Here is a 24,959-nt window from a genome sequence, read left to right on the forward strand (position 1 = left end):
GTGCACAGAGCCAATTGTGTCCCATGGAACACAAACAAGGATGACAGTGCCATGTTCTTCAGTTCAGAGAAGGGAAATGAGCCACGGAGCAATGCACTGAGGTGGAAGTGGAATGGAAGAGCCATGAGCAGAGCCCAGCTCCCGAGTTTGGGGCACAACACGGGACTGGCTGGCCCCAGAAACCCAAGGGGATAAAGGGGATGTGCTGAAGCTCCCCTCTACCCTACCCACAGTAATGCCACATAAGCCAGCTTGTGCCCAGGCAGCCAAGAAGCCAACAGCATCCTGGCCTGTACCAGCAATAGTGTGGCAGCAGGGCCAGGACAGTGATCATCCCCCTGCACTGGGCACTGGTGAGGCTGCACCTTGAATCCTGTGTTCAGTTCTGGGCCCCTCACTACAAGACAGACATTGAGGTGCTGGAGTGGGGCCAGAGAAGGGCAAAGGAGCTGGTGAAGGGTCTGGAGCACAAGTGATGAGGAACAGCTGAGGGACCTGGGGATGTTTAGTCTGGAGAAGAGAAGGCTCAGGGGGACCTTATCACTCTCTACAACTGCCTGAAAGGGAATGGAGTGAGGTGGGGTTGGTCTCTTCTCCCTAGAAACAAGTGACAGGATAAGTGGAAACAGCCTCAAGCTGCCCAGGGGAGGTTTAGATGGGACATCAGAACAACTTCTTCCTCAAAGGATGCTCAGGCATCGGAACAGGCTGCCCAGGGCAGGGGTGGAATCAGCATCCCTGGAAGTGTTCACAAACTGTGCAGATGGGACCCTCAGTACCATGGGTTAGCGGTGGCCTTGGCAGCACTGAGAAACCTCTTTAACCTCTTCCCCTAGCTATTATCCTATGAGAGCCCCAGTGCCCCTCGTGCTGCCCTCAGCCAGGGTGGACAAGATGGGACTTGCTGGAGCCCTTTGCTGCAGGAGCCAAAGCAGCAGCTCTGACTGCTCACGACCAGCACAGGGGGACACACCAGGTACCTGCAGCCAGGCTCTTGTACTCAGTGCTTGCAGTCAGAGCACAGATGCTGCTTCCAAAGCGATTCCTTCTGCTAATGTGAGCTAATGGGTGTTAAAAGGAAGAGCAACCCCGAGGGCAGCAGGGAGCGGGTGCACACACAGATGGGCTCCATCACAGTACAGAGATGGGTGGGTTTGCAGGCAGCCCCAGCACCACACAAAGGAAGGGCTGGGGCCTGGGTGGAGTTTTGTGGGAGTTTTATTATTTTTTTATTATTTTTATGGTGCCTTTTTGTGATTTTTTTTTTTTTTTTTAATACAGGCTAGCGTTGTACCCTTTGCTAAAGCTGCTGATTCTGCCACATAAACTAGAACAGAAATTTCTCAGAAATTAAGTCAGCTCCCCTCCTTGTTAATGCACTGTCTGCCTCCCGACTGAACAACGGTTTGGATCTGTGTCTGCAGAAAACATCCTCTGTACAAAGTCTGACGTGCAGCTACACTGTTCTGACCGAGGAATGAAGAAGCCAAGAGTCCATTGAACACTGGATTTTCCCCTGTACAACGTGGCCTGATTTGGAGTTTGGTCCACCGAGGACAGCGAGTTAACCATAGAGATCGTCGTCATTGTCTTCACTGTACACATTGCTCCCACTGCCGCCTCCCGTGCCTTGGCTGGGACCAGCACCACCCTGGTTACCAGATGGGAACCTGTGTGCAGCGGTGCAAAGGGGAGAGAAGAGATGCTGTTCAGAAGCCTCCTCACAGCTCAGCACTATCCCTCCCTCTACACCAACACCCCATGACAATTAGGACACCCCCAAATGGAAACGGGATGGAGCCTTAGGGCAGGTCATGCAAAAGGCTCACAGAGCTTCTGCCTGTTGCTTGTGCTCAAGGGAGGTGATTCTGACCCTCTGCTCCTCTCGTGTGAGACCCCACTTGGAGTCCTGGCATTCAGCTCTGAGGCCCCCAACACAAAGTGCGGTACGGACATGCTTGAGCGAGTTCAAAGAAGGCCATGAAGATGATCAGAGGGCTGGAGCACCTCTGCTAATCACAGTCTTCCAATACCTGAAGGAGCCTGTAAGAAATCTGGAGAGGAGCTTTTGACAAGGGCAGGTAGGAACAGGACAAGGGGAATGGGTTTAACCTGACAGAGGGGAGATTTAGATCAGATATGAGGGACAAGTTCTTTCCTGTGAGGGTGCTGAGGCGCTGGCACAGGTTGCCCAGAGAAGCTGTGGCTGCCCCATCCCTGGCAGTGTTCAAGGCCAGGTTGGACACAGGGGCTTGGAGCAACCTGCTCTAGTGGAAGGTGTCCCTGCCTGTGGCAGGGGTTGGAACTGGGTGAGCCTTAAGGTCCCTTTCAACCCAAATCATTCTAGGATTCTATCGAAACAGGTTAATGAGCTTCAGGAGCACTAACAGAACAGCTACAGTGGACCTCCAGCACAGCCACAGTGTGCTGTCTGCTGTGCATGTTGGGGAGAATGGGGAAGCACGGTTGAAGAGAGGTTTGCTGCCTAGAGCCCAGCAGCAAGCTGCCTCACTGCTCTGCTCTGGGGCTCTCCCCAGTGGTTACCTGAAGCTGCCAAAGCCACGGCTCTGCTGTAGAGTCTGTGCAAACATCTCGTATTTCCTGATGTCGTTGTCACTGACCGAGCGGCGGGCAAAGCGCATGGCTTCCTCAAAGTGATCCCTGCGGATCTCGGGAACCGGGTCGTCCTCCTCCACCTCCTGCAGCAGGACAGAGGGTCCATGGACAGCCTCCCTCTGGGCCAGGAGGCCACAACACCCACCAGGGCAGGGGCTGGAGAGGGCCTCTGATCATGAACACTGACCATGACGCAGACCAGGAGAGCCTCAACCTCCCACAAGACAAGAACAAGGTGCTGCAGGTCCACCCTCTGAGCATAAGCATGAGGTAGGAACCCCTCACACCTCGCTCAGGTGAGGAGGGAGAGCTCAGGGCCCCACTCACCATGGCAGAGGGGTTGGTCTGCCTCTCACGTTCCCGCCTGATCTCGCTCTCGATGGACTCGCGGATGGCCAGTTTGCAGGCACGCTGGCAAATCTCTGTCAGATCGGCTCCCGAAAAGCCATTCGTCATCTTAGCGAGGAAATCCAGGTCCACATCCTAGAGAAAGAACAGGATGTCCCTCCTTAGCACCTTACAGATAGAGAGGTGTCTTCAGGTCCCATGGTATCAAGGTGCTGCCTTAACTCTGGGCAATTCTGGAAAGATCAGCTGTGCAGTTTCTTGTTTTGAGGAGCAGTTAACTGCACACAAAGGCAGGCACCCACCACCAAGAATTCACAATGCCTCCGTAAATGCCTCTGCACTTGTGGATTCAGGCTGTTAGGTCTCAGAATAAGGAGTCAAACAAACACTGTTGGACTGGAAATCAAAGCAGAGCACGGACAGACCAAGACAATGGTGTGAGGCACCCATGCCCATGGCAGGGGGTTGGAACTAGATGATCTTGAGGTCCTTTCCAACCCTAACTATTCTATGAAGGGACCTCCTCCTCCTTCCCCTCAACTGAAGGGGTAGTACAGCAGTCTCCTTTGAAGCTTTTCTTCTGAACAGAACCTAGAAAGGTAAGCTTCACATAAAAAAGCCTGAGTTCTCACTGGACATTTGCTTTTCTGTGACTAACTATCAGCTACATTATTGCCTCTGCCCCAGGCAAGGGACACAGCTCTCGCCTATGATTGAGTTCAGCAATAATTAACTGCAGCGCTTCCTCTCCAATTTCCATTTTCCACCCCCAGTAAATGTTCTACATTTACTTCCCTTTCAGACTGCAGGAATCTCTTCTTGCTGTACAGGCCTTCCTGTTACTGCACTGTGGGCAGAACTCCACTTTGGGACAAAGACCTGCTGTGCGTACGCACGGACACTTCAGAACTCAAGTCTCCCTCTACCTCTTCATTCAAAGACCTGCTGCATGTACACACGGACACTTCAGAACTCAAACCTCCCACTACCTCTTCATTTCCACCCTTAAGGAACTGGAGGTTTTCCAGTTGTACCAAGTACTACTTGGAGTGGCCGCCACCCCTCTGCTCTGCCCCTAGCTTGTGAGAGACATGTGCAGGACACAGCAAACCCAAGCCAGACATGGGGGCAGGTCCTACCTTAGCAACTGGTGATTTCCTCAGGTTGGCTTTAAGAATAGCCACCCGGGACTTCTCATCAGGCAGAGGGATGTAGATGAGCTGATCCAGACGGCCGGGGCGCAGGATGGCTGGGTCAATGATGTCTGGCCGGTTGGTGGCACCGATGATGAAGACGTTCTTCTTGGTGGACATGCCATCCATCTCTGTCAGGATCTGGTTGATGACACGGTCTGCGGCACCACCACCATCACCGATGTTCCCACCTCGAGCCTTTGCGATGGAGTCCAGCTCATCAAAGAAGAGCACACAAGGGGCTGCTTGGCGGGCCTGCAAAAAGCAAAATGGAACAACTAGTCCATATTAACACCCAGCAAGGAGCACAATGACTATGCCTACCCTACCACTGAAGTACCTAAGAGGAATATGAGAGCACTGCTGCAGCAACAAGAGCTTGAGGGAGCTGCTCTAGAGCAGTCTCCTGCCACACAAACCCTCAGTCAGACTCTCCTGAAACACAAACTGAATTTCCCCACAGCTGGGCGTGTGGTTAGCCAGGCAGAAGCGTGATAACTCTGATGCCCAGAGGGAAAGCTGAAGCCAGTATGCCTGGACCAACCTGTCCCTGCAAGACCTGGGGATGTCAACTGGCTATTCAGGCACTCAAGTGTCGGTAGGTGAGTTATATTCAATGGAAGGGGGAAACCCAATCATTGTCTTCAGCTACCTCATGGGCAGTTACAGGGAAAACCCAGATTTTTCTTCAAGGTGTGCAGTGAAAAGATGAAAGCCCATCAGCACAAACTGCTGCAAAGAAAATTCCAGCTAGACATAAGGAAATTCTTCACACTCACAGCTCAAACATTAACATGCAGGTCCAGAGACATCAGGGATTCTCCACCTTTAGCATGTGCTCAGAACATGAGGCCCTGAGCAACTTGATCAAATTCCCAAGTTATCTCCCTGCTCTGGAAAAACAGCTGGACTACACTGTCTCTGAGGTCCCCTAAAGTTTTCTCTCTCACTCTTAGTTCTACTTTGTCCTGGCAGCACCTTCCCTTGCTATAAGGATGAAGATTCCCAAGATATTCCATGCTGATACCTTCTGGGACAGGAGGTGACTCTATCTACGGGGCACTGGGCAGGAGGGAGCTCCTTCCTAAGCCATGTATACTGCAGGACAAGAACCCACAGGATATTTTGCAAATCTTTAGGTGGTGACAGCTAATGAGGTGTTAAGGTAAATTCTCAGGGATGCGGAGGGTATCCTGTGCCATCCTAACACTGGCCTCACTGCTAGGGCACTGGAGCATCTATTGTCCTGTACCAACAGAGCAAACTGCAACCAGAGAACAAGAGTAAATAGCTATGTTGCTGAAAAGGATTAATTCCCTGATGGCAGGAAAGCAGCTCCTGCTCTCAGTGCAAGTGGGGAAAACATAAAAGACACAACCAACCACCAGGCCAGTTCGACAGACACAGCAAAGTTCTAGGGGTACCTGAGCACAAACACAGCACAGCAGAAGCTGCAGAAGCAGCACTCACCTTGTCAAAGATCTCACGCACGTTGGCTTCAGACTCACCAAACCACATGGTGAGCAATTCCGGCCCCTTGATGGAGATGAAGTTTGCCTGGCACTCATTGGCAATGGCTTTGGCCAGCAGTGTCTTACCACAACCTGGTGGCCCGTAGAACAGAACCCCTTTCGATGGGGTCATGCCAAATTTGAGGAACTTGTCTGGATGCTCCACAGGATACTGAAGGAGATCAAAACAAACAAAAACTTCTCATGAAGCAGAACAGGCCTGTATTTTAGAACCACAGAATGGTTTTGCTGGGGAGGGACTTTCAAAGGTCATCCAGTCCAATGCCTCTGACATGGGCAGGGACATCTTTCTGTAGGTCAGTTTTGTTTCTCCTCCTACCAGGAATACTACCTGAGATTTCTGGTGGGTTAAATAAAAGATCCTGTCTGCTGGAGTTTTTAAACTGAAGCTGGTTTGAAAAGCATCACAGCTAAATTAGAAAGCTGCCTTAAACAACCTATTCACCTCTTAAGAACTAAATACCAGTTTGGGCAGTTTTCCAACTTAATCCCAACTTCACTCTGCCCCGCAGAAGCAAAAGGGAACATCTCATTATCTACCCTATTCACTCTGCTCTCCAGAGACAGGCAAGGTGTATTATGTGCGCATTTATCCTCAGCAACGAGGTCAGAGGCAGGTGACAATTTCAACATCAGAAAATTAGGCTGAAAATTAAGATTCTTTTATTCACAGACAGGATGTTCCTACAGTGCCAACTGAAAGCAGGAACGTATCAAACCCATACCACCCAAATACAGCCCCCAAGAGTTTCCATAGATCCTCCATGACTTTCTGTCCCAGTCTTTCCCTTCACAGAAGGCTTCACAATTACTTCTCACCTGTACCTGTGGTAATGCCAATGAGAAGCCCTTCAGAGGCTCTCTGTATAAGAATCTTCATCTTATTTTCTGGCATATAAAGCCAGCCCTTAAAAGGATTCTCAGCAGTGGTCGCACTGCTGGTCTCCAAAAAGAGAAGCAGAACTGCTGCTGTTTCTGCATGTAACACAACACGCACCCAAGGTGACATAGGAGACTCAGATAAGGAAAGCCTGATGCTGTTTCTCAGCGTCTTCCTCTCCAAGTTCACCAAGATGGACAGCCTGATATTTTTAGTCCAAATACCATAAAAACCCCTGCACTTACCCTGTTCACAGCCCAAATGGGAATCTGAAGAACTGGATCTTGTTATTCTAATTATCTTTCAAGAACGCTAAGCAAAAATCTGCTGGAAACCCTTACCTGTACAAGCTCCTGGAGTTCTCTCTTTACATCTTCTAGACCACCAATATCTTCCCAGGTAACTTGTGGCACCTCCACCACAGTCTCCCGAAGAGCTGAAGGATTGCTCTGGCTCAGAGCCCACTGTTGTTAGAAGAAATAGCATTATATGAATGCTAATAGTTTACATTCACTTGCTTCAGATAAGCAATTAAGACACTGCACCGCAAAGAAAAGGGCACTCCTGCATTACCCTGAAGTCATCCATCGTCACAGCCAGGGAGTTCATCACTTCAGCATCAATTGTTTCATCTTCAAGGTCTATGAGATCCATCTTCTTTCTGATAGCCTGAAGAGCAGCTTCTGAGCAAAGAGCAGCCAAGTCAGCACCAACATGGCCATGGGTCTCGTTTGCCACCTGAAAGCAGAGCACTGACTATGACTCACAGGGATACAAGCAAGTGCACTGCAAGGGCAATGCATACTCTGGTCACCCACTGGGAAGTGCAACAAAGCTCTGTAGGACAGCAACATCAGTACTTTGCTGCAGATTCAAGACAAGTGCTACCACATATTTAACAGGCAAAGACACTCCTGTTCCACCTCCTACTTGAGATCAAAGCTGCAACTGGAATTCAGGTGGCTTGCAGAAAGATAACTCAGAGGACTGCAGTTCTTCATTCAGGACAGAGATGACAGGAACCATCCGGTTTACATGTGGTATCCAATGCCACCACAATGCTCACCCAGCTCTGTGTGAGACTGTTTTACTTTAAAAGGGAATGTGTCAGCAAAAAACCCCAGGAGGACAGTGGTAAGGCGTGTCCACAGTGAACTGATACACATTTGTTTCATTTAGCCATAATAGTGAGCGATGATTTCTGGTCACTGGTAAACTGGTTAGATCACACACTTGCAGAGTGTCATGCTGTCCTAAGTGAGCAACTCCAGTTGTGTGATCAAACCTTAACAACTGTTCAACTATAAAAGAGAGCATCGGGAATATCTGTCTGCAGAGACAAGCTTTCCAATAGCTCACTACTCACCTGCTCCAGATCCACATCATCAGCCAGCTTCATATTTTTTGTGTGGATCTGCAGGATCTCCAGGCGCCCGGTAGCATCTGGGATACCAATATCTACCTCTCTGTCAAAACGACCTGGGGAATACAAAACATGATGTTGAGCTGCTGATTCTGCAAACCAGAGGAGCTGCAGTTGCTGCCTTCCTCTGACTGAACAACATGGTGGCAAGCCACAAACATACAATTTCAGAAAATGCCAGACTTTTGGGATTTCTCTGCAGCATCTGTCAGCACAGTAGACAGCAGAGTCAGATCAGAGAAGGAGGAAAGGCTTTGGCCACGTAGGGAAAGTGAGACTACTGATCAACTACAGTTCAAGATTATATAACACTGAGGATTGCTGGTTTAGTTAACTTTTTCTAAGCTTCATTTTTAGGAAAAAATGCCGCCCTCAACCAATGCACCATGACACATTTGTGTTTATTACTACCTTTGTGCCCTCATCACAAAACTACACAAATACCAAGAAATTCAATTTTTCAGAGCTTTCACAGAAGTACAAGTAGTCCCAGTGTCTGGAGAGCTGGGAAACCCAGGTATTACTGCAATATTAACTCAGGTACCTTATAATTTTCCTCTAGCCATAGCTATGCATTCAAATGGCTCACTACACATTTAAGAGGCCATTTCCCCCTGCACACTTGACTTGTTTGCTATTACAGACCTTACCAACTGCTCTGACACCAGACATTAATTCACAACACAAAGTTCTGAAAACTTGGACTTCAGAAATGGATTTCTTATCAGTAAGAGAATCAGACAATTCAGAACCTTATGCAACCGAAGGCATGAACATCCCCTTACGCATTTACTCCTTCAGTATGTCCTCAAATAGGTTCACTGAATAGAGGCTAATGTACTTTTTCTCTTCAAAGTGGTTTTTTTTTCCTACACATTTCTACCCTAATATGGCATGAAAAATGATACCAAAGGCTGGAAGCCTAGAATTGGATTTCAAGCAAGCAGCTGGAGACAAGTCAATAGTTTATGTAACATATGGAAGATGTTTAGCATTAATTTCTGCTTAATCCTTCCAAAGCCCTTGAAGCACAGCCTGTAACAAAGTGTATGATGTACAGGAAAGGCACGGCAGCTGTGGTTACCGAATCGCCTGAGTGCTGGGTCGATGCTGTTAGGTCTGTTGGTAGCTGCCATGACAATCACATGTGCTCTCTGCTTCAGTCCATCCATAAGAGTCAACAGCTGAGACACTATGCGGCGTTCCACTTCCCCATGGGTCTATGGAGAGAGAAAGCAGTGCTTAGATCAAAAGCTCTACAACACAGCACAGGAGGTAGTATGGCACCAGAGTGGACAGATATGACAGCCACGAGCTGTTATAGAACGATACCCAATTCTCATGTCCAACTGAAATCAGGTGTTAAGTTAAATACTGCTTTACCTGGCAGTCAAATGCAGAGATTCATGACAGCTACTATCAAAATGGAGGTACTACTTTACTTCCTTCAGGTTTTCTTTACCTTCTCTCTCTTAGGAGCAATGGCATCCAGTTCATCAATGAAGATGATAGCAGGAGCATTCTTCTCTGCTTCTTCAAAGGCTTTTCTCAGGTTGCTCTCAGACTCACCAGCCAGCTTGCTCATGATCTCAGGACCTGAAAAACAGCAGCACTGTGGCACCCAGAAGAAAGGCAGCCAGCCCCAACACACATAGCTCAGTCTTTCTTAGTACAACTTTCACATGGAACAATCTATATTTCAAGCCAAAGCAAATACTATCAACGGAGTTCACTAAATTTGCAGCTGAACAGGCAAAAACAGCGTGCAGAATTACCTTCTATGATTATTCTGGTGCTTTCAGTTTACTCTAACAGGATGCAGCGCTAGTCAGTGAGCTACCTTTAACTGCCTCTTTCCTTACCCTATTTTCACACTTGGTGAGCTTCTCTGCAGTGAGACACCGCACACTGTTAATGCCAGTCCTAGCTTGCAAGAGAAGCAATCAAATTATATGGTGATAAACTGTCACGGTAGGGAAGGAAAAAGCTCTAGATACTGAAGCTGCCTTTAGCTTATATCACACACATACACATATATACCTCTGTAAAATCCTATAAATTATTTAAAAAAAAAACAACCAAAACAACAATAAACCCTATCTCCTCTCAGAGGATAAATAAAAAATAAAACCCTAAGAATGTGTAAGCACATCAACCCCCAAGGAAGGACATATTCCCCTGAGATCTCCTACAACTGCTGAACAATAGTGCAGGCTTACAGATTCACTCTGTTTTTACGGATTTTTCCACCATGCTGATGAGAGTGTCATGAAAGTATGTTTCTAAAGGACCCAAGAGAAAGAAACCTGACCATCAGGAGCGCAAAGCTGCTAGCTGACTGAAGCCTGGCAACGCCACCAATACTAAGAGTACCATTACAGGTAATTCACCAGCTCATACTAGCTCTGTCTACAGCAGCTCCAAGGCTTGGGACCAGCAGACAGAACCCACCACTAACTCTAACAGTGCTATTTTTATTATGCAACAGGAGTACAAGTGCCTTAAGGAACGGCTGGCTCATTAGCATTCAGTGACAGCTTCCACACTTCAGGAAGTATATGACAAGGGCGACATATGGTTAAAACCAGCCCATTTACATCTGCTGTCTCGAGATACAAAGGAAGTCACTCCCCTACTTCCATGCTGTGCTACACACTCCTTTGCTATCACCTTCATGGGTCTGTGTGACTGAAATCAGAAAAGAAAAGCAGCACACCTTAAGTAAAAATGTTCAGTTATTCCAGCACTGACTGTAAAAGCAGTGAGGAATTCAGTCCTTACTGGACATTATCAGCAATCATCCCAGCTGGTTTGGGAGAGAGCTATTGACAGCAGGTTCTGTCGCTTGTAGCTAAGTCCTAAGGTACTCATTATAGCTTCCAGGGAAGCTCCCCCCAGTTAATGTTACATGAAACAAAACAGATCTTGTGATTTACTTGAGATAAAAGTAATCCACAGCAGACTGGCTTCTTTTCTGAATGGAATGTGGTGGCAGCAACAGATCTAAGTGTCCTGCATCCCATACACTCAGAATAACCTCAGCGCTTCACTCCCCGCTCTGTCCTCTTCAACATAAATGAACACCCAGAGAGACAGACTCCAAGTCCAAAGCTAAGTTCCAGACACCTTGACACAACACAATGAGCTTAAGGGAAGTGCCACTACAGATGTTTCCAGACACTTGGAAGAGGTAAGGAAGGATGTCAGAGAGACAACATGGCTCTGTGAGCCCTACTGACAACATTCATTACCACAAGATAGATGAATGAGCACACAGCAGATCTGGGGGCCAAATCAGCCACAAAACTTACCGTTGATCAGGAAGAAGAAAGCTCCTGTTTCATTGGCCACAGCTCGGGCAATCAGTGTTTTGCCAGTGCCAGGAGGACCATACAGCAGGATCCCACGTGGAGGCTGAGGACAAAGGCAAAGGACTTCAGTGGTGAGCTAGTACTTCAATGTGTAAGTAGCTTCATAGTGCAATTGTAAGCATTTGATAAAGCCAGTCCAAAATTGTGATGCAAACTCATGCAACAGCTGCCATCCCAGCATTGCTCATCAACACCCTTTCTACTTTGCATGACACACAAACAAAAATCTTGCCAGTAACTGACAGCACTGATTCAAAGCATCACTCCACTTTACAAGCTGCCAGTACATGTGTCCAGAACACGTAAGGAAATAATTTCCTAACACTAGCATTAAAAAAAAACAAACCCCTCACCAATTACTTATTTCCACACCAATGCCTCACAAGCCTCTGACATCAAGAGGAACCTACCTTCACCCCTATGGCCTTGAAGAGCGCAGGGTGTCGGAGGGGAAGCTCCACCATCTCTTTGATTTGAGCCAGCTGCTTCCGGCAGCCACCAATGTCATCATAGCCCACTTCATTCAGTGACTCCTCTTCATCCTGCCAGGAAGGAAGTATATCTGAGTGAAAACAACAGTTCAAGAACCCCTCCCAGGCCATAGAATCCAGGAGTCTGGGTTTTTGCTTGTAGGTGTTTCTGTGCTGTCTTGAGATCCTCGAGATCCAGAAAGACTTTCAAGTCTTCCGGGTATTTTCTACAATTGTATTTTAGCTCAGACATAGAGAGGGAACAGCCTGCATGTACCTTGAATAACAGACTCTACTGCCAGATTCCTTACAGACTCCAGCACAAAACAAGCTCTGTGACCTGCTCATGTCACTAGTAAAGACCGCGAAGCTCAGTATAAAATACACATATTCCTTAAGCTGTGATACCTCTAATTACTCAACACACTCAAGCTGCCATACAGTTCTCAGATGTAGTGTTGTCTTTTAGGATTGACTCAAAATTTAACAGAGAATGTTATGATCCAGACATTTGGATAAGATCAACTGTAACCAGCTCTTCCGGTACAGCTCTACAGCAGCCACTCATTTGGCTGTCCAGATCTCTGCTGCCCCATATATCTGTAACATTAAGTCACACTAAAAATAATAAAATAAGACAGCCTAGAATCTCAGAAGGGTTCAGTCCAAGACATACAAATGGGAATTCCTACCTCAGGCAGGTCACACTCAGCATCCCCTGCTTTCTCTAACACCAAAGGTCCCCAAGTTTGGAGATTCCTGCCCATCCTGGGCCCTGCTCCAGGGTTGAGGGAAACCTTCTTCCTGGTATCTACTGGGAATTTCTCTTGACCCACTGCCTGGGCACAATTGTTACAACAGCCTGGTCATCTACCTTTCCCATCAGGCAGTTATCCCTTTGTCTTCCCTTCTCCAGGCTGCATCATCCCACTCTCACAGCCTCTCCTCATTCATTCTGGCCTCCAGCCCCTCATCACTTCAGTGGCCTTGGCTGAACTTTCTTCTAAGTGTCTCTGCTGTGTCACAAAGAACTCTAGTTCGACTCATGGGGGTGTCCAGATGCAGGCTCACAAGTGTCACACAGAGGTCAATTTTTTCATAAGGCAGCTAACTACAAACCAGCCCTCACTCTGATGTGCAGGTGGTAAAAAGGCACTTACTTTTATGAAGTATACAACCACCTTAGCTCATCTCTCTGAGATTTTCTACTGTGTAACAGCAAGGTGGCTGAGACCTGACAGACAAGATACTCAGGCTGTCTCAAGCTTGGTACACTCAACGCTAGACGCTTTAAAAAGTATTAAATCCCAGACCCTTCAAATCAATCGTGGGGATTTCAATTCATCACTGGAAAAAGCACTACTAGCTTTCTTTTCACATGAAATTTAGCAGCATTGTAAGCTCTCCCTTCTATGCATCAAGGGAACTCTGGAATTCAAAGATTCAACTCCAGCGTGAGATATCTGGAAGCAGATGCAAAACCAGCTGCTGCCAAAGTATGGCATCTCTTCAGCAAACCTACACAGTGATGCTACCTCAGCATATGAAGAGGACACTGAAAATACATTTCTCTGACTACCTTCAGCAGCAGCACATCTATTGAAACCAGAGTTTCTCATGTATTCAATAACAATATACCAAAACAGGAACCACAAACACTGCTGCTCTCAAGCACTGTCACAGATTCTGGACAGAGGGTATTCAGTAGTAGAACTGCGTGGCAGGATTCTGCTCACCTCTCGTTTGATAGGATCTCCTTCACAATGGATCACTGTGTCTGGAGCCACTATGCAGTATGGACTTGGGTCTGTCTCCACCACTTTGAACTCCACTGCACGCATGCCCCCACGTACCAGGAAGATGTCACCTGTAAAACCCCATACTTCAGTAGCCTGCTGCAACAGGCATGTGCAAAAAGTCCACCCTTGTACTACTAGCAGTGCCAGAGGACAGGGAAGGCGGTTACAGGCATAGGCTGCTGGCATGCTCTGCATTTTGAACTCCAGAGCTGCATGTACTGTGATGATCCAGGCACAGTTTAGATCCACAGCAGTTAAAGTTCTCAAATTTCCTCCAGTAACAAACAAAACAAGCAAACAATAGAATAGAATGCTGCCTAAATACACAGTACAAAGACAAGGAATCACATTTCTTTTTCAATCAGTTTCAATGTAGTATTTCTGAAACAGGCAAAGAGTCCTAACAATAAAAAACCAAAACATTTTGAAGTTGGATAATTAGTTTTTACTAGTTACAGCTGGTTATCTCCAAAAGTAGAATGATATATAATACTGCACTATTACTCCTTGCTAAGCTGGGGTATAGAAACTGGATTAACTTCAACTTGTGCAACAGTGTATTAGGACCTTTTGTACCAGCAGAAGTGCTGCTAGCGCAGCTCCAAAAGTGTATTTGGATTTCCACATGGTCTCCCTGTTAATGATTAAATTACTCTGAAGAAATGAATTTAATCAGGGTGCCAAGTGGTATATCCAAACAAATCCCCAGTTCTATGGCAGAAACTCTCCAGTTCCATCACGTGGTAGCCACTTAGTTTAATGAGATTTTCTCCCGAGTTCTACCTGAGCCTTTTCTCATGCTCTCCAATCTCATGTAGCACAAACCCCCCCCCAGAACTATCAAGTTACTCGGCCACACAGCAGCAGCAATCACCATTTCTTCTGAAGACTAGGAAAATTATATCAGCATCAGCAAAATCTCACTCTACAGATGTCAGTCTAATGCTTCAGAGAGATCTGTATGAGCGTCTAGAAATTCTTTTTATTCAGTCTCAAGACTAGCTCATACTCACTACCATCAGGACTGCAGTAACAGGCACTATTACCTTTCCTGATGGGTCTGTATGCTTCCAGGAAGTACGGCTTGAGATAGACTTCAAACAGGTTCCCCGTGATCCCTTCCACAGTGTCATCAATTGGCAGCACATGGATACGTTTGCCGTATTTCACATCTGGGCACGGCTGGATGCTGCAACAGAAGGAAACTCCAGTTAGCCACATCATGCTGGACTTAACTCCAGTCTGAAAACATCAGTGATGCCCCTTCCCAGGCCAGTACAAAAAACAGAAAGAACCCTCCAAAGCCCTGATGAGTTATTTCCCACCTGCACAAGAACATTTCAATGCTAACTATGCAAAAACCATACCAATCAAGAGCCAGCCTTCACAACACATGCTTTCCTTCACTGTTCTTAGCCTTAACCAAGACCACTGGGGAGTTTCCTACTGTCTTCTGACCCTTCTGCTCTTCTGTAGCCCTCACTGTTATCCCCATGGCACATTCACAAGTTACTAATGCACCCTAAAGAACTCTAAGAGTTGCAAGCTAACTTTTTTTTCAACAGCAAGCTACTCCTGAACCGGCTGCAAGGGAAAAGGAAGCTGGAAGTAGCTCTTTCCTCCGGCCTCTCTCCAATTTCTGACAGACAGCAGAGCCCCTGCGGCAAACAACTCTGATTCTGAGCAAGGGCTCCTGCAGTACCAGCCAGGGGTAGCCAGGTGTCTGTCACATTTTACAGAGACTGACATTTAGCTTAAAGTCTGAAGGCCCCTTCCTCCTTCTTAAATAAACACTGCAGTTATTATTTTGCAGCCTAAGACAACAGAGTATCAGGCTGTGGCAGAGAGCTCAAACTGGCTTTGCCAGCTAGTAAGAGCCTATGTGGAACTTCAGCTAAAAATGCACCTCTGTGTATGTGAGTCTTGTTAAAGACTTTTACTGGATTCTTCTACCACATGCCTTATAGAGAGGACACAGCAGAAGGGTAAAGGACAAGACAGACCACAAGCAGGAAGTTATTAGTGCATGAGTCTGGATTTTGGCAAAAAACAAACCACAGAAACTAACACAATAAAGCAGTCAGAGATCAGCAAGAAAAACTTTGAGGTCAGGAAGTGTTAAAATTTTATCCCCTCACAATGAATTTAAGACAACTAGTAACAGATTTGGGAGGCTGAGAAGTACACAGACACAGTCTCAGCAGAGGAGGGGAGAACACAGGCTGAACTGTCACAAGTTACTCCAACAGTTACCTCGCAAGAGGTTAAGTAAAGATTCACCTTAATTTTAAATCCAGACTGGTACAAAGCACTGTTCTGTTCCAAATACAGTGGCGTTTAAAACTTGCATTTTCTAGTAGTAGAGGGATGGGTGGAACAGCCTCATTTTTTTCCCTCTACAAAGTTTATATGAAACACATCTTGCATTTAAAGGTTATTCCAGAGATTGCCTCAGAAAGCGTACTGTCAGAAACCAGGCTTCAATTCTCCCAGAACACGCGAGACATTCCCATGGAACTGGAATACAAACATTTTCCATGGAAAACTGGAATATAAACATCCTTCAAGGATTTTTAACCTATTTGACTGGTTCATGCTTTTGTCACTCACTTCTAGCACACATTTTAACTTCTGTTTGCCACAGATACTATAAGATAAACTACAATGCTGCTTAATGCCTTCCACAGTTAACACTGGACATGAAAAAGTTAGACAAGAAATGTTTGCAAGTTCACCTGACAATGTGAACTTGGGATGTGACAGCAGTGGGATAAATGAACAACTCGGTTTAGTAACAGGACCTGGGCTTGTGAAGGTCCTGAAGAGACTTCAAGAATCTTCAGAATAATTTAATACTACTAATCTGAATATGCATACAGCAGAAACACTTAAAAATAAAGCGAGATCCTTGATCCAATTTGGTGGCCTTCTACGATGCGGCTATGGAACTGATGGACAGGGGCAGAGCAGTTGACATTGTCTACATGGATTTGTGCATTCGACACTGTCCTGCACAACATCCTTGTCTCTAAATTGGAGAGACATCAATTTGATGGATGGACCACTCGGTGGATAAAGAACTGCCTGGATGGCCACACACAAAGAGTTGTGGTCAATGGCTCAATGTCCAGCTGGAGACCAGTAACAAGTGGTGTCCCTCAGGGATCGGTGCTGGGACCGGTCTTGTTCAACATCTTCATCGCTGACATGGACAGTGGGATTGAGTGCGCCCTCAGCAAGTTTGCCGATGACACCAAGCTGTGTGGTTCGGTTGATACCCTGGAGGGAAGGAATGCCATCCAGAGGGACCTTGACACACTTGTGAGGTGGGCTGATGCCAACCTCATGAGGTTTAACCATGCCAAGTGCAAGGTCCTACACCTGGGTCGGAGCAATCTCAGGCACAGCTACAGGTTGGGCAGAGACGAGATTCAGAGCAGCCCTGTGGAGAAGGACTTTGGGGTGCTGGTCAATGAGAAAATGAACATGAGCCAGCTTTAGTGTGCACTCGCAGCCCAGAAGCCAACTGTATCCTGGGCTGCATCAAAAGGAGCATGACCAGCAGGTCGAAGGAGGTGATCCTGCCCCTCTACTCTGCTCTCATGAGACCTCACCTAGAGTATTGTGTGCAGTTCTGGTGTCCTCAACATAAAAAGGACATGGAACTGTTGGAACAAGTCCAGAGGAGGGCCATGAGGATGATCAGGGGACTGGAGCACCTCCCGTATGAAGACGGGCTGAGAAAGCTGGGGTTGTTCGGCCTGGAGAAGAGAAGCTGCATGGAGACCTCACAGCAGCCTTCCAGTATCTAAAGGGGACCTACAAGGATGCTGGGGAGAGACTCTTCATTAGGGATTGTAGTGGTAATACAAGGGTTAATGGGTTCAAACTTAAACAGGGTAAGTTTAGATATAAGGAAGTTCTTTACTGTGAGGTTGGTGAGGCACTGGAGTGGGCTGCTTAAGGAAGTGGTGAATGCTTCATCCCTGGCAGCGTTCAAGGCCAGGCTGGACAGAGTGCTGGGTTCAGTGTGAGGTGTCCCTGCCCATGGCACTGGGGTTGGAACTGCATGATTTTAAGGTCCTTTCCAACCCAAACCATTCTATGATCCTATGATCTTGCAAACATTTCTGTGATCTCCCCTGGAAGACGTAAGAGAACTTCCTGCAGACCCTGACTCTATTGCTGACTCAGTCAGTTCAGAACCACCACACAGATCACTTAGGCAACCCAGGACAGGCAAGGATTAGCAAGCAAATCCTTACCTGATCACATCACCCAGGCGCACTCTCAGGTTGTTGCGAACAACCCTGTTCATACGAATCTTCTCATCTGAGCAGGTATCATCTGAGAGAACAATGCAGACTGCTTCTCTCCTCTTCTTTCCTTTTAGCAGAACAGTGTCTCCTCTGAACAGCTGCAATTCATCCATTTTTGCCTGTAAATAGTGACAGAATTAGCAAAAGCTTTTGAAAAAAAAGGACTTCAAGCAGTTGAACGACAGTTACTTGATTTTGGAAAATAACATCTGGGGAAAAATAATACTAAGTCCACAAGGACCAACTCCCACTCAGGTGGTCATCCTGGAAGCAAGTTCTACTGAATCCCACAATCTGAGATCAAAATATACTTTCACCATGGAAGAGCATTAGGAAACAAGACAAGACCCACCCCATACTTGCCACAGCTGCAGCTGCTGACACAAATACTCAGACTCGCGTTGCAAAGTTACCTCTCAAGCCAAAACACAGCAACAGCTTGCAAATTACCAGATTAAATGCTTTGCCCTTACAGATGACGCACCTGGGACAGTGACACAACACTGTTGTCTTCATTGATGGCTTCATCAACAATTAACCGATTGGGCCTGTTTTTCTGCTTCAGAATTGCGGTCGATAAGTCATCTGCTTTAGAACTGGTACAGAAAACAGAAGTTATGAGTCTGACTGATAAATGCTGTCCCCTTTCCACCCTCTGCCTGTTTTTATCTCCATTTTCTACAGGCTTCTTTGTTACCTTGACTTTTGTAAACTACGCTTCAGACAGAGAACAGTTTCCCACGCACCTGCTGAAGGAATTCAAAGCACAATATTTTCTGTCAGTAAATATAATTACTTCAGTAGCCTCAAATGGAAATAGCTATGAAACTATCTCTGAACAGAAGTGGTCAGTGAGATGTTGCTGACTGCAAGATGTTTTGCTTTAAAGAATTAGTCAGGCTCATCTGAAATCACATGTAACCACTGCTACCGAGACAAAAGTTCAAGTCTATTTGGTGTCAAATCCCACATAAATAGGGGAATTAAAGGATAATGCTGCAGCTCCCCTAACAGGAAGAGTTGTAAGAGTTTACCCTGTCGAGGTTTATTAGCTAAACCTAGCAAGCCAGTAGAAATATTCAAAATGGGGGCTTCTTTATTTTATAGAAGGTAAGAACCTTTCCATGATACCTTCACAGAAATCACTGCAAGCTCCAGCCCAGTATGCCACAAGAAATACAACAGATCCCCCTTAACAAAAAGGAGCAAATCAAACAGCAAGGAAATGGAAGAAAGGCAAATTAAGTATTTTCGTTCAAAATCTAATACAGCAAATAATTTCCCCTATGAAATAAATATGAATTTGAACCAATTGATTCCCTCGGAAGCTGCACTTCAGCCAGCCACAACAGTGGTGGACTATTGTAACCGCTCTTGGTGCATGCCTGGCTGCTTTCTCCAAGTATTCCAGATGTGCCAGTGCCTAGGGTCAGACCAGAAAACTTTGCAGAGTTTGGTTTGATTCTGACAAAAAAAATGAAGTCTGGCTTTGTTCTAAGCAAGCAGAAAGCACCAGCAAAGAGGTGGAAGCTTTGTGGACAATGGTGTCGACACTGGCTGCATCAAAAGGAGCGTGACCATCAGATCGAAGGAGGTGATGCTGCCCCTCTACTCTGCTCTTGTGAGAGCTCACCTGGAGTATTGTGTGCAGTTCTGGTGTCCTCAACATTAAAAGGACATGGAACTGCTGGAACAAGTCCAGAGAAGGGCCATGAGGATGATCAGGGGACTGGAGCACCTCCCGTATGAAGACAGGCTGAGAGAGTTGGGGCTGTTCAGCCTGGAGAAGAGAAGGCTGCGTGGAGACCTCATAGCAGCCTTCCAGTATCTGAAGGGGGCCTATAGGGATGCTGGAGAGGGACTCTTCATTAGAGACTGTAGCGACAGGACAAAGGGTAACGGGTTCAAACTTAAACAGGGGAAGTTTAGATGGGATATGAGGAGGAAGTTCTTTACTGTGAGGGTGGTGAGGCACCGGAATGGGTTACCCAGGGAGGTTGTGAATGCTCCATCCCTGGCAGTGTTCAAGGCCAGGTTGGACAAAGCCTTGGGTGAGATGGTTTAGTGTGAGGTGTCCCTGCCCATGGCAGGGGGGTTGGAACTTGATGATCTTAAGGTCCTTTCCAACCCTAACTATTCTATCTCTCTATGATTTCACTCTGTTAAGGACAAAATAACAAGAAGAAATAAAGCCTTGCCTGTAAGTGGCAGAAGACCAACCGTGGCAGCAGTGTGACACTTGGCACACTCACTGCATTTTTAGAAGTCTGTCACAGAGGGGTGACATATGTACCCTGTAATGTTACCCCAGGCCCCCCCACTCCTCAGAGCAGAGGTTTTTCCAAGACTGGCTATATGCTACTGGGTCCTTTCTCTAACATGTAAAAAGGGGAACACCACCAAGCAAGCCTTGGAAGGCAGACAGCTTGCTTCCAAGAAGTCTTCAAGCTTCACATAAGCCCTGGTAGCATGGGAAATACGTCGCAAATGGCAGACAATGTTATTTTAAGTCAACAAAAGGAGTAGTTGCAAAACATGTCTTTTGTGGACTGCCAGCACTGTGAAAGTCATCTTTTTTCTCTTTTCATTGAAAGGGCACAAGATTTAAGCCATCAACATCCATTCGCTACAATGTAAGATTTACAGATCCATTCTCCAAACCCAAGAAGACACAAAACAGGCTGCTGGATACACCCTGGAAGGAGCTCATGAATTTCATCTTCAACCTACCATGTGGTCTTGTAGAGTCCTAAAAAAGTCTGGGATTTCCAGGAAAACTGAGCAAGCAGTAAGAAAACTGAACCAATACACTGTCAAGCCAAGAGAGGATCTTGTGGTTAAACCAGTACTGAAACCAAACAACATACTAGTAAGGACCTTGCCTCAGCATTAGTTCCTGGCCACTGGAAATTAATTTAGCACAAAGATTTTAGAACTTTACCTAAGCGACACCAGAAAGAAACAATACTCCTGATTAGCCTGTTGGAAGTGTGCATGTAACTCATACCCCTCTGCACACAAGATGTGGATCCAAAGACCTGTTGATAAGAAAACCACTGCCAGAGTTTGGCTACATAAACTGTCATTGAAACTGAGTGTCTGCCCCATGGGATGCAGTCACTGCCAGGCAGTCTGAAAAACAGTATGGGACAGATAAACATAAATGGAAGAAGAACTGAGCAGCAAGTGGAAGTTTCTGGACCAAACCTGTCCATAAACAAAAAGTTGTATTAATCTGGAAAGAAAGTTTAGGCACCTTCAGATATGAAACAATGCTGAAGAGCACAGTATGAGGTCCACATGGTTCTGCTAAATGGGAGAAGAAAAGTTTTAGTACTGAAGAACTTAATCTACAGTTTCCTAAGTAAGAAGTAAGGGCTGGATCAATGCTGTCAGTACATCACTGCACTCAGAGCAATCGAAAAGCTTGGACGCATTAAAAATGGAACACAGGTCTCAGATGTAGGCATCTACATGCGCAAGGTCAGCTTCAGTTTTCTGACCCAAGAGTTCTGCAGACAAAGAAACACAGGTGTTATGACATTTCATGTCAGCTACACAGCAGAGTGATGCTATTTCTCCAACAGACTTTGAGAGACGAGCACTGCCTATGTTCCAGGAGCAATTTAGAGTATTACTATTATCACTATTTGCCATCATTGCATCTCTCCTGGGCGTTCCTTGTGCTTTCACAAAGAGTTACACATTCCAGTGCGTAACCGAAATGACAGAGCAAAATATACCTGTGCACCTCAACCATGCTCAGAGAATCCCAGACACCCGCCATCAGCAAAGGAGAGCATGAACTGGAACACCAAGCCGGAAAGCCCAAGGCATGGGCTGGGGCTCTCTCCAGCCAACTTTCCTATATGTGCTGGTAAACTTCATCAAGTGGCAGGACAAACAGCTAACCTGGGTAGTTTTTACAGCTCCTCAATGAGCTTCCTGTCAGAGAAGGTGATGTAAATCCTCTAGATCATCTCCCTTACTCACCCCTTTGGTCAGCTCCCTCACACACTTTCCCTCTTGCTCCTTTCACTGACTCAACAAAGAGATAAACCAAGCACAAAACACAGTTTTAGAGCTCTTTGGAATTAAAAGGAAATTCAAAGCCTGTGTCAAGCCTGCCCCTGTGCCATAATGGCACAGCTAATGGCCAAACTGGCATAGGAAGAATAAGCCATCAATAAAACTGAAGCAAACTCGATGGGCTGCTCATTCACATCCTCAGTGCCCTTTTCTCTCTCAGAGCAGTCACAACAGCCCCATTTGACAACGGAAAAGGGTGAGGGAACTTGTTACAACATAGTATCAATTCACAGCTTTTATCTATGTCACAGCTCCCTTTGCTCAGCATGTGATAATGCCCAGCAGCTATGCATTATGGTAGGTGGCATGAAGAGCAAGAGCAGAAAGTAATTATCAGTTAGTGATTCTTCTCAAAACAACTACCAATCTCCAAAGCTCCACTTATACAGAGGAAACAAGTTGTTCCTGCAAGTCTGTGCTAAATATATAGCAAAAAGTCACTGACTCAAAGTGATTCCAGCTGCAGTAACGAAAGTGAAGAGTCATGACTTCTGCACGCTGGTTTGCCTTTTTATCAATGTCCTCATCAACTTGCTTCTGAGATAAAACCAGTCTGAGGCGTCTCACACCCCTGAACATCCATTTTACAGGCAGATCTGCTTTCCCCAGGTAGGAATTAAACCCCCTCAAAATACACACGAAACATTTTATCTATAGAAGTAAATGAGTGAGGTATCTATGATTGCAGCTGCTTACTGAAACAGCACATGACAACCAAGCGCTGAGTTCATACCCCTGCTTGAGATGCCAAGTTCTCAAACACTGTTTCAGGCAGGCAGGCACATGAAAACAAGAATTCCTTTGGAAACCACACTCTCTTAGCTCCTGCAATGCTACTCGCCATGCTGGGCCTCAGTACAGCAAGATGGCTGCCAGCAGCGCTGACCCAAAGAACGGCAATTAAAAGTAACTGGTTTCCAGTTGGGGAAATTTTTGTTGGTTCCTGTGTAGTCAGAAGTATGCTCGAGTAGAAATTAATTTTTAATGATACTGTTCACCTCGCTCACTGCAAAATATGACCCTGGAAAGATCGCATCCATCACAAGTTTTATCAAAGACACTGAATTCTTGGCATATCTTGTTGGAACTCAGCAGGATGAAGCAGGTGTAAACTTTAGGAGTTGCAAACAAAAAGGAGAACATAAACAAGGGACACTAAAGAGACCGAAAGTGCCTCTGGCAAGGCCAAAAAGTCACTTCCAAGTATTCCTGGATCTGGGAAATTTATCTTTAGGCTCTATTTCCACTCCTCACGAGGCAGTGAAGTGGCTCACACACATGGGCTGGGATCCAAGAGACCACTGTTACTCAAACGGTTTTTGACGAGGACGAAAGATGATCCTCAGCCTGGAACTGAAAACAGAGTGAGGCAAGACACCGGAGATGAAAATATAGCCGATTGCCTCAGCTGCCACAGCGGCCACAACATGTCTGCCTCTGCTCATGCCAAGTCACTCGTTAGCCCCGGCCCGAGGGCCGCTGCGGGGTGGAGGCCGGGACATGCCTTTCCCCTCCTCGCTGCCCCGACAGCCGCTCCAAGGCATGAAGACAAAGCCCTCCCTGGCTAAGGCCTAGCGCTGGCGGGACGGCCCCCCGGGCCCTGCCGGGGCACAGGAGGCCGGCGGCCCCGTGGAGGGAACACGGCCCAGGCCCAGCGGGAGGCCAGGCCTGGCCCGGCCCGGCCAGGCCTCGCCTCGCCCCCACCCCAGCCCCATGACTCGACACTTCCCGGGGAGGCCCAACCGGGAGCGGCCCATCCCCCTCCCGGCACCGCCTCCGCCTGCTCGGGGCCTGCATGACACAGCGTGCCCGTGGGACGGAGCGGGCCCGGTCCGCGCCGCTCAGAGACGAGGTAACGCGGGCTAGGCCGGGCCGGGCCCAGCGCCGTGGCGGCAGGGCCTAGGCCGCGGCGTGCCGGCGGGCGGGCACCCCGCACTTACTCGGATCCCGAGGCCATGGTGCTGGGGGGGGAAGGGGCGAGGGGAGGCGGGCGGCGGCGGCTCGTCAGGACGGGTAGCGGCGGGCGGCGGTGGTCGAGCTGGCGGCGGCTCCGGCCTCTCGGCGATGACTGCACCTCAGAGCCGACTCATCGGAAGGGGGAGCGCCGCCCCGCGCAACCTCGCGCCGCCTGGCCTGCCTAGCAACAGCGTGCGCGGACCAATCGGAAATTCCGCCCGGCCGGCGCCTCAGCCAATGGGAGGGACCGAAGGGGCGAGGAAGAGGAGGAGAAGGGAAAGAGCGCTCTGCCTCCTGCACCCCGCCCCTCTCTTTTTCCCTCCCCAATCGTCACACCCGCCAGCCAATCGCAGCACCGCTCCCGCTGTGTCCATTCTACCTAGCAACACGGGCCGGGCAGCCAATGGCAAAATCCGGACTGGGGAAAAGTCCCGCCTCCACGGCTGTCCGGGATGAGTTGCGCCTCGCGATTGGCCAGTGGCCAAGGAAAGGGAGGCGGGCAGCAGAGGAGCAGCCAATCAGGAAGAGCGGAGGAGGGCGCTGGGGGATGCTGAGGGTGATGCAGGGCTCGCAGCGAGGAGGTACTCGTGGCAGCGCCCGTTGCCTGTGGTGCTCCTCTGTTTATCCCGGTTTCTCTTCCCAAGCTAAACAGCCCTTGGAGGTTCCTGCGCTGTTTCCAAGTGTCTGGGCTGAGCCTCTGGGTCTCGACTGTGCCAAAAAGTGCGTGCTGGAAAAAGCGCACAAAACCTGCCCTTGAAGTACACAGAGAGGAGGCTTTTCATAGAAACATGGCTTGGGTTGGAAAGGACCTTAAGGTCATCCAGTTCCAGCCTCCTGCCATGGGCAGGGATGTCTCACAGTAGACCATGTCACCCAAGGCTCTGTCCAGCCTGGCCTTGAACAGTGCCGGGGATGGAGCATTCACCACTTCTTTGGGCAACCTGTGCCAGTGCCTCACCACCC

At 47.6% G+C, this 24,959-nt stretch overlaps 1 protein-coding gene across 1 annotated transcript; it reads right to left on the reverse strand.

Moving 5' to 3' along the window:
• Window positions 1-1,248: 1,248 nt before the first annotated feature.
• Window positions 1,249-24,090, reverse strand: VCP (valosin containing protein). Its single transcript, XM_061477295.1, has 17 exons — window positions 23,981-24,090; window positions 18,436-18,547; window positions 17,898-18,070; window positions 14,679-14,821; window positions 13,570-13,700; window positions 11,774-11,905; window positions 11,304-11,406; window positions 9,455-9,588; window positions 9,077-9,212; window positions 7,936-8,048; window positions 7,143-7,307; window positions 6,911-7,033; window positions 5,628-5,840; window positions 4,104-4,412; window positions 2,944-3,099; window positions 2,545-2,699; window positions 1,249-1,670 (listed from the first exon to the last, which is right to left on the reverse strand). The coding sequence occupies exons 1-17, from the start codon at window positions 23,995-23,997 to the stop codon at window positions 1,565-1,567; spliced, it is 2,421 nt and encodes an 806-aa protein (XP_061333279.1). The 5' UTR covers window positions 23,998-24,090; the 3' UTR covers window positions 1,249-1,564.
• Between the last annotated feature and the right edge of the window lie 869 nt (window positions 24,091-24,959).

Source organism: Pezoporus flaviventris, unplaced genomic scaffold, assembly GCF_033815535.1.
Source record: "Pezoporus flaviventris isolate CSIRO_AGI_PZ_B2104156 unplaced genomic scaffold, CSIRO_AGI_Pfla_v1 ptg000100l, whole genome shotgun sequence".
In the NCBI taxonomy this organism is placed as follows: domain Eukaryota; kingdom Metazoa; phylum Chordata; class Aves; order Psittaciformes; family Psittacidae; genus Pezoporus; species Pezoporus flaviventris.

Bases quoted from the DNA above. Each gene is read 5' to 3' on its own strand.
- VCP (XM_061477295.1), bottom strand. The intron at 13,701-14,678 runs GTAATAGTGCCT...GGGGTTTTACAG, and splicing joins ATACAGACCCATCAGGAAAG to GTGACATCTTCCTGGTACGT. The intron at 4,413-5,627 runs GTGAGTGCTGCT...TGCTTTTTGCAG, and splicing joins TGCGTGAGATCTTTGACAAG to GCCCGCCAAGCAGCCCCTTG.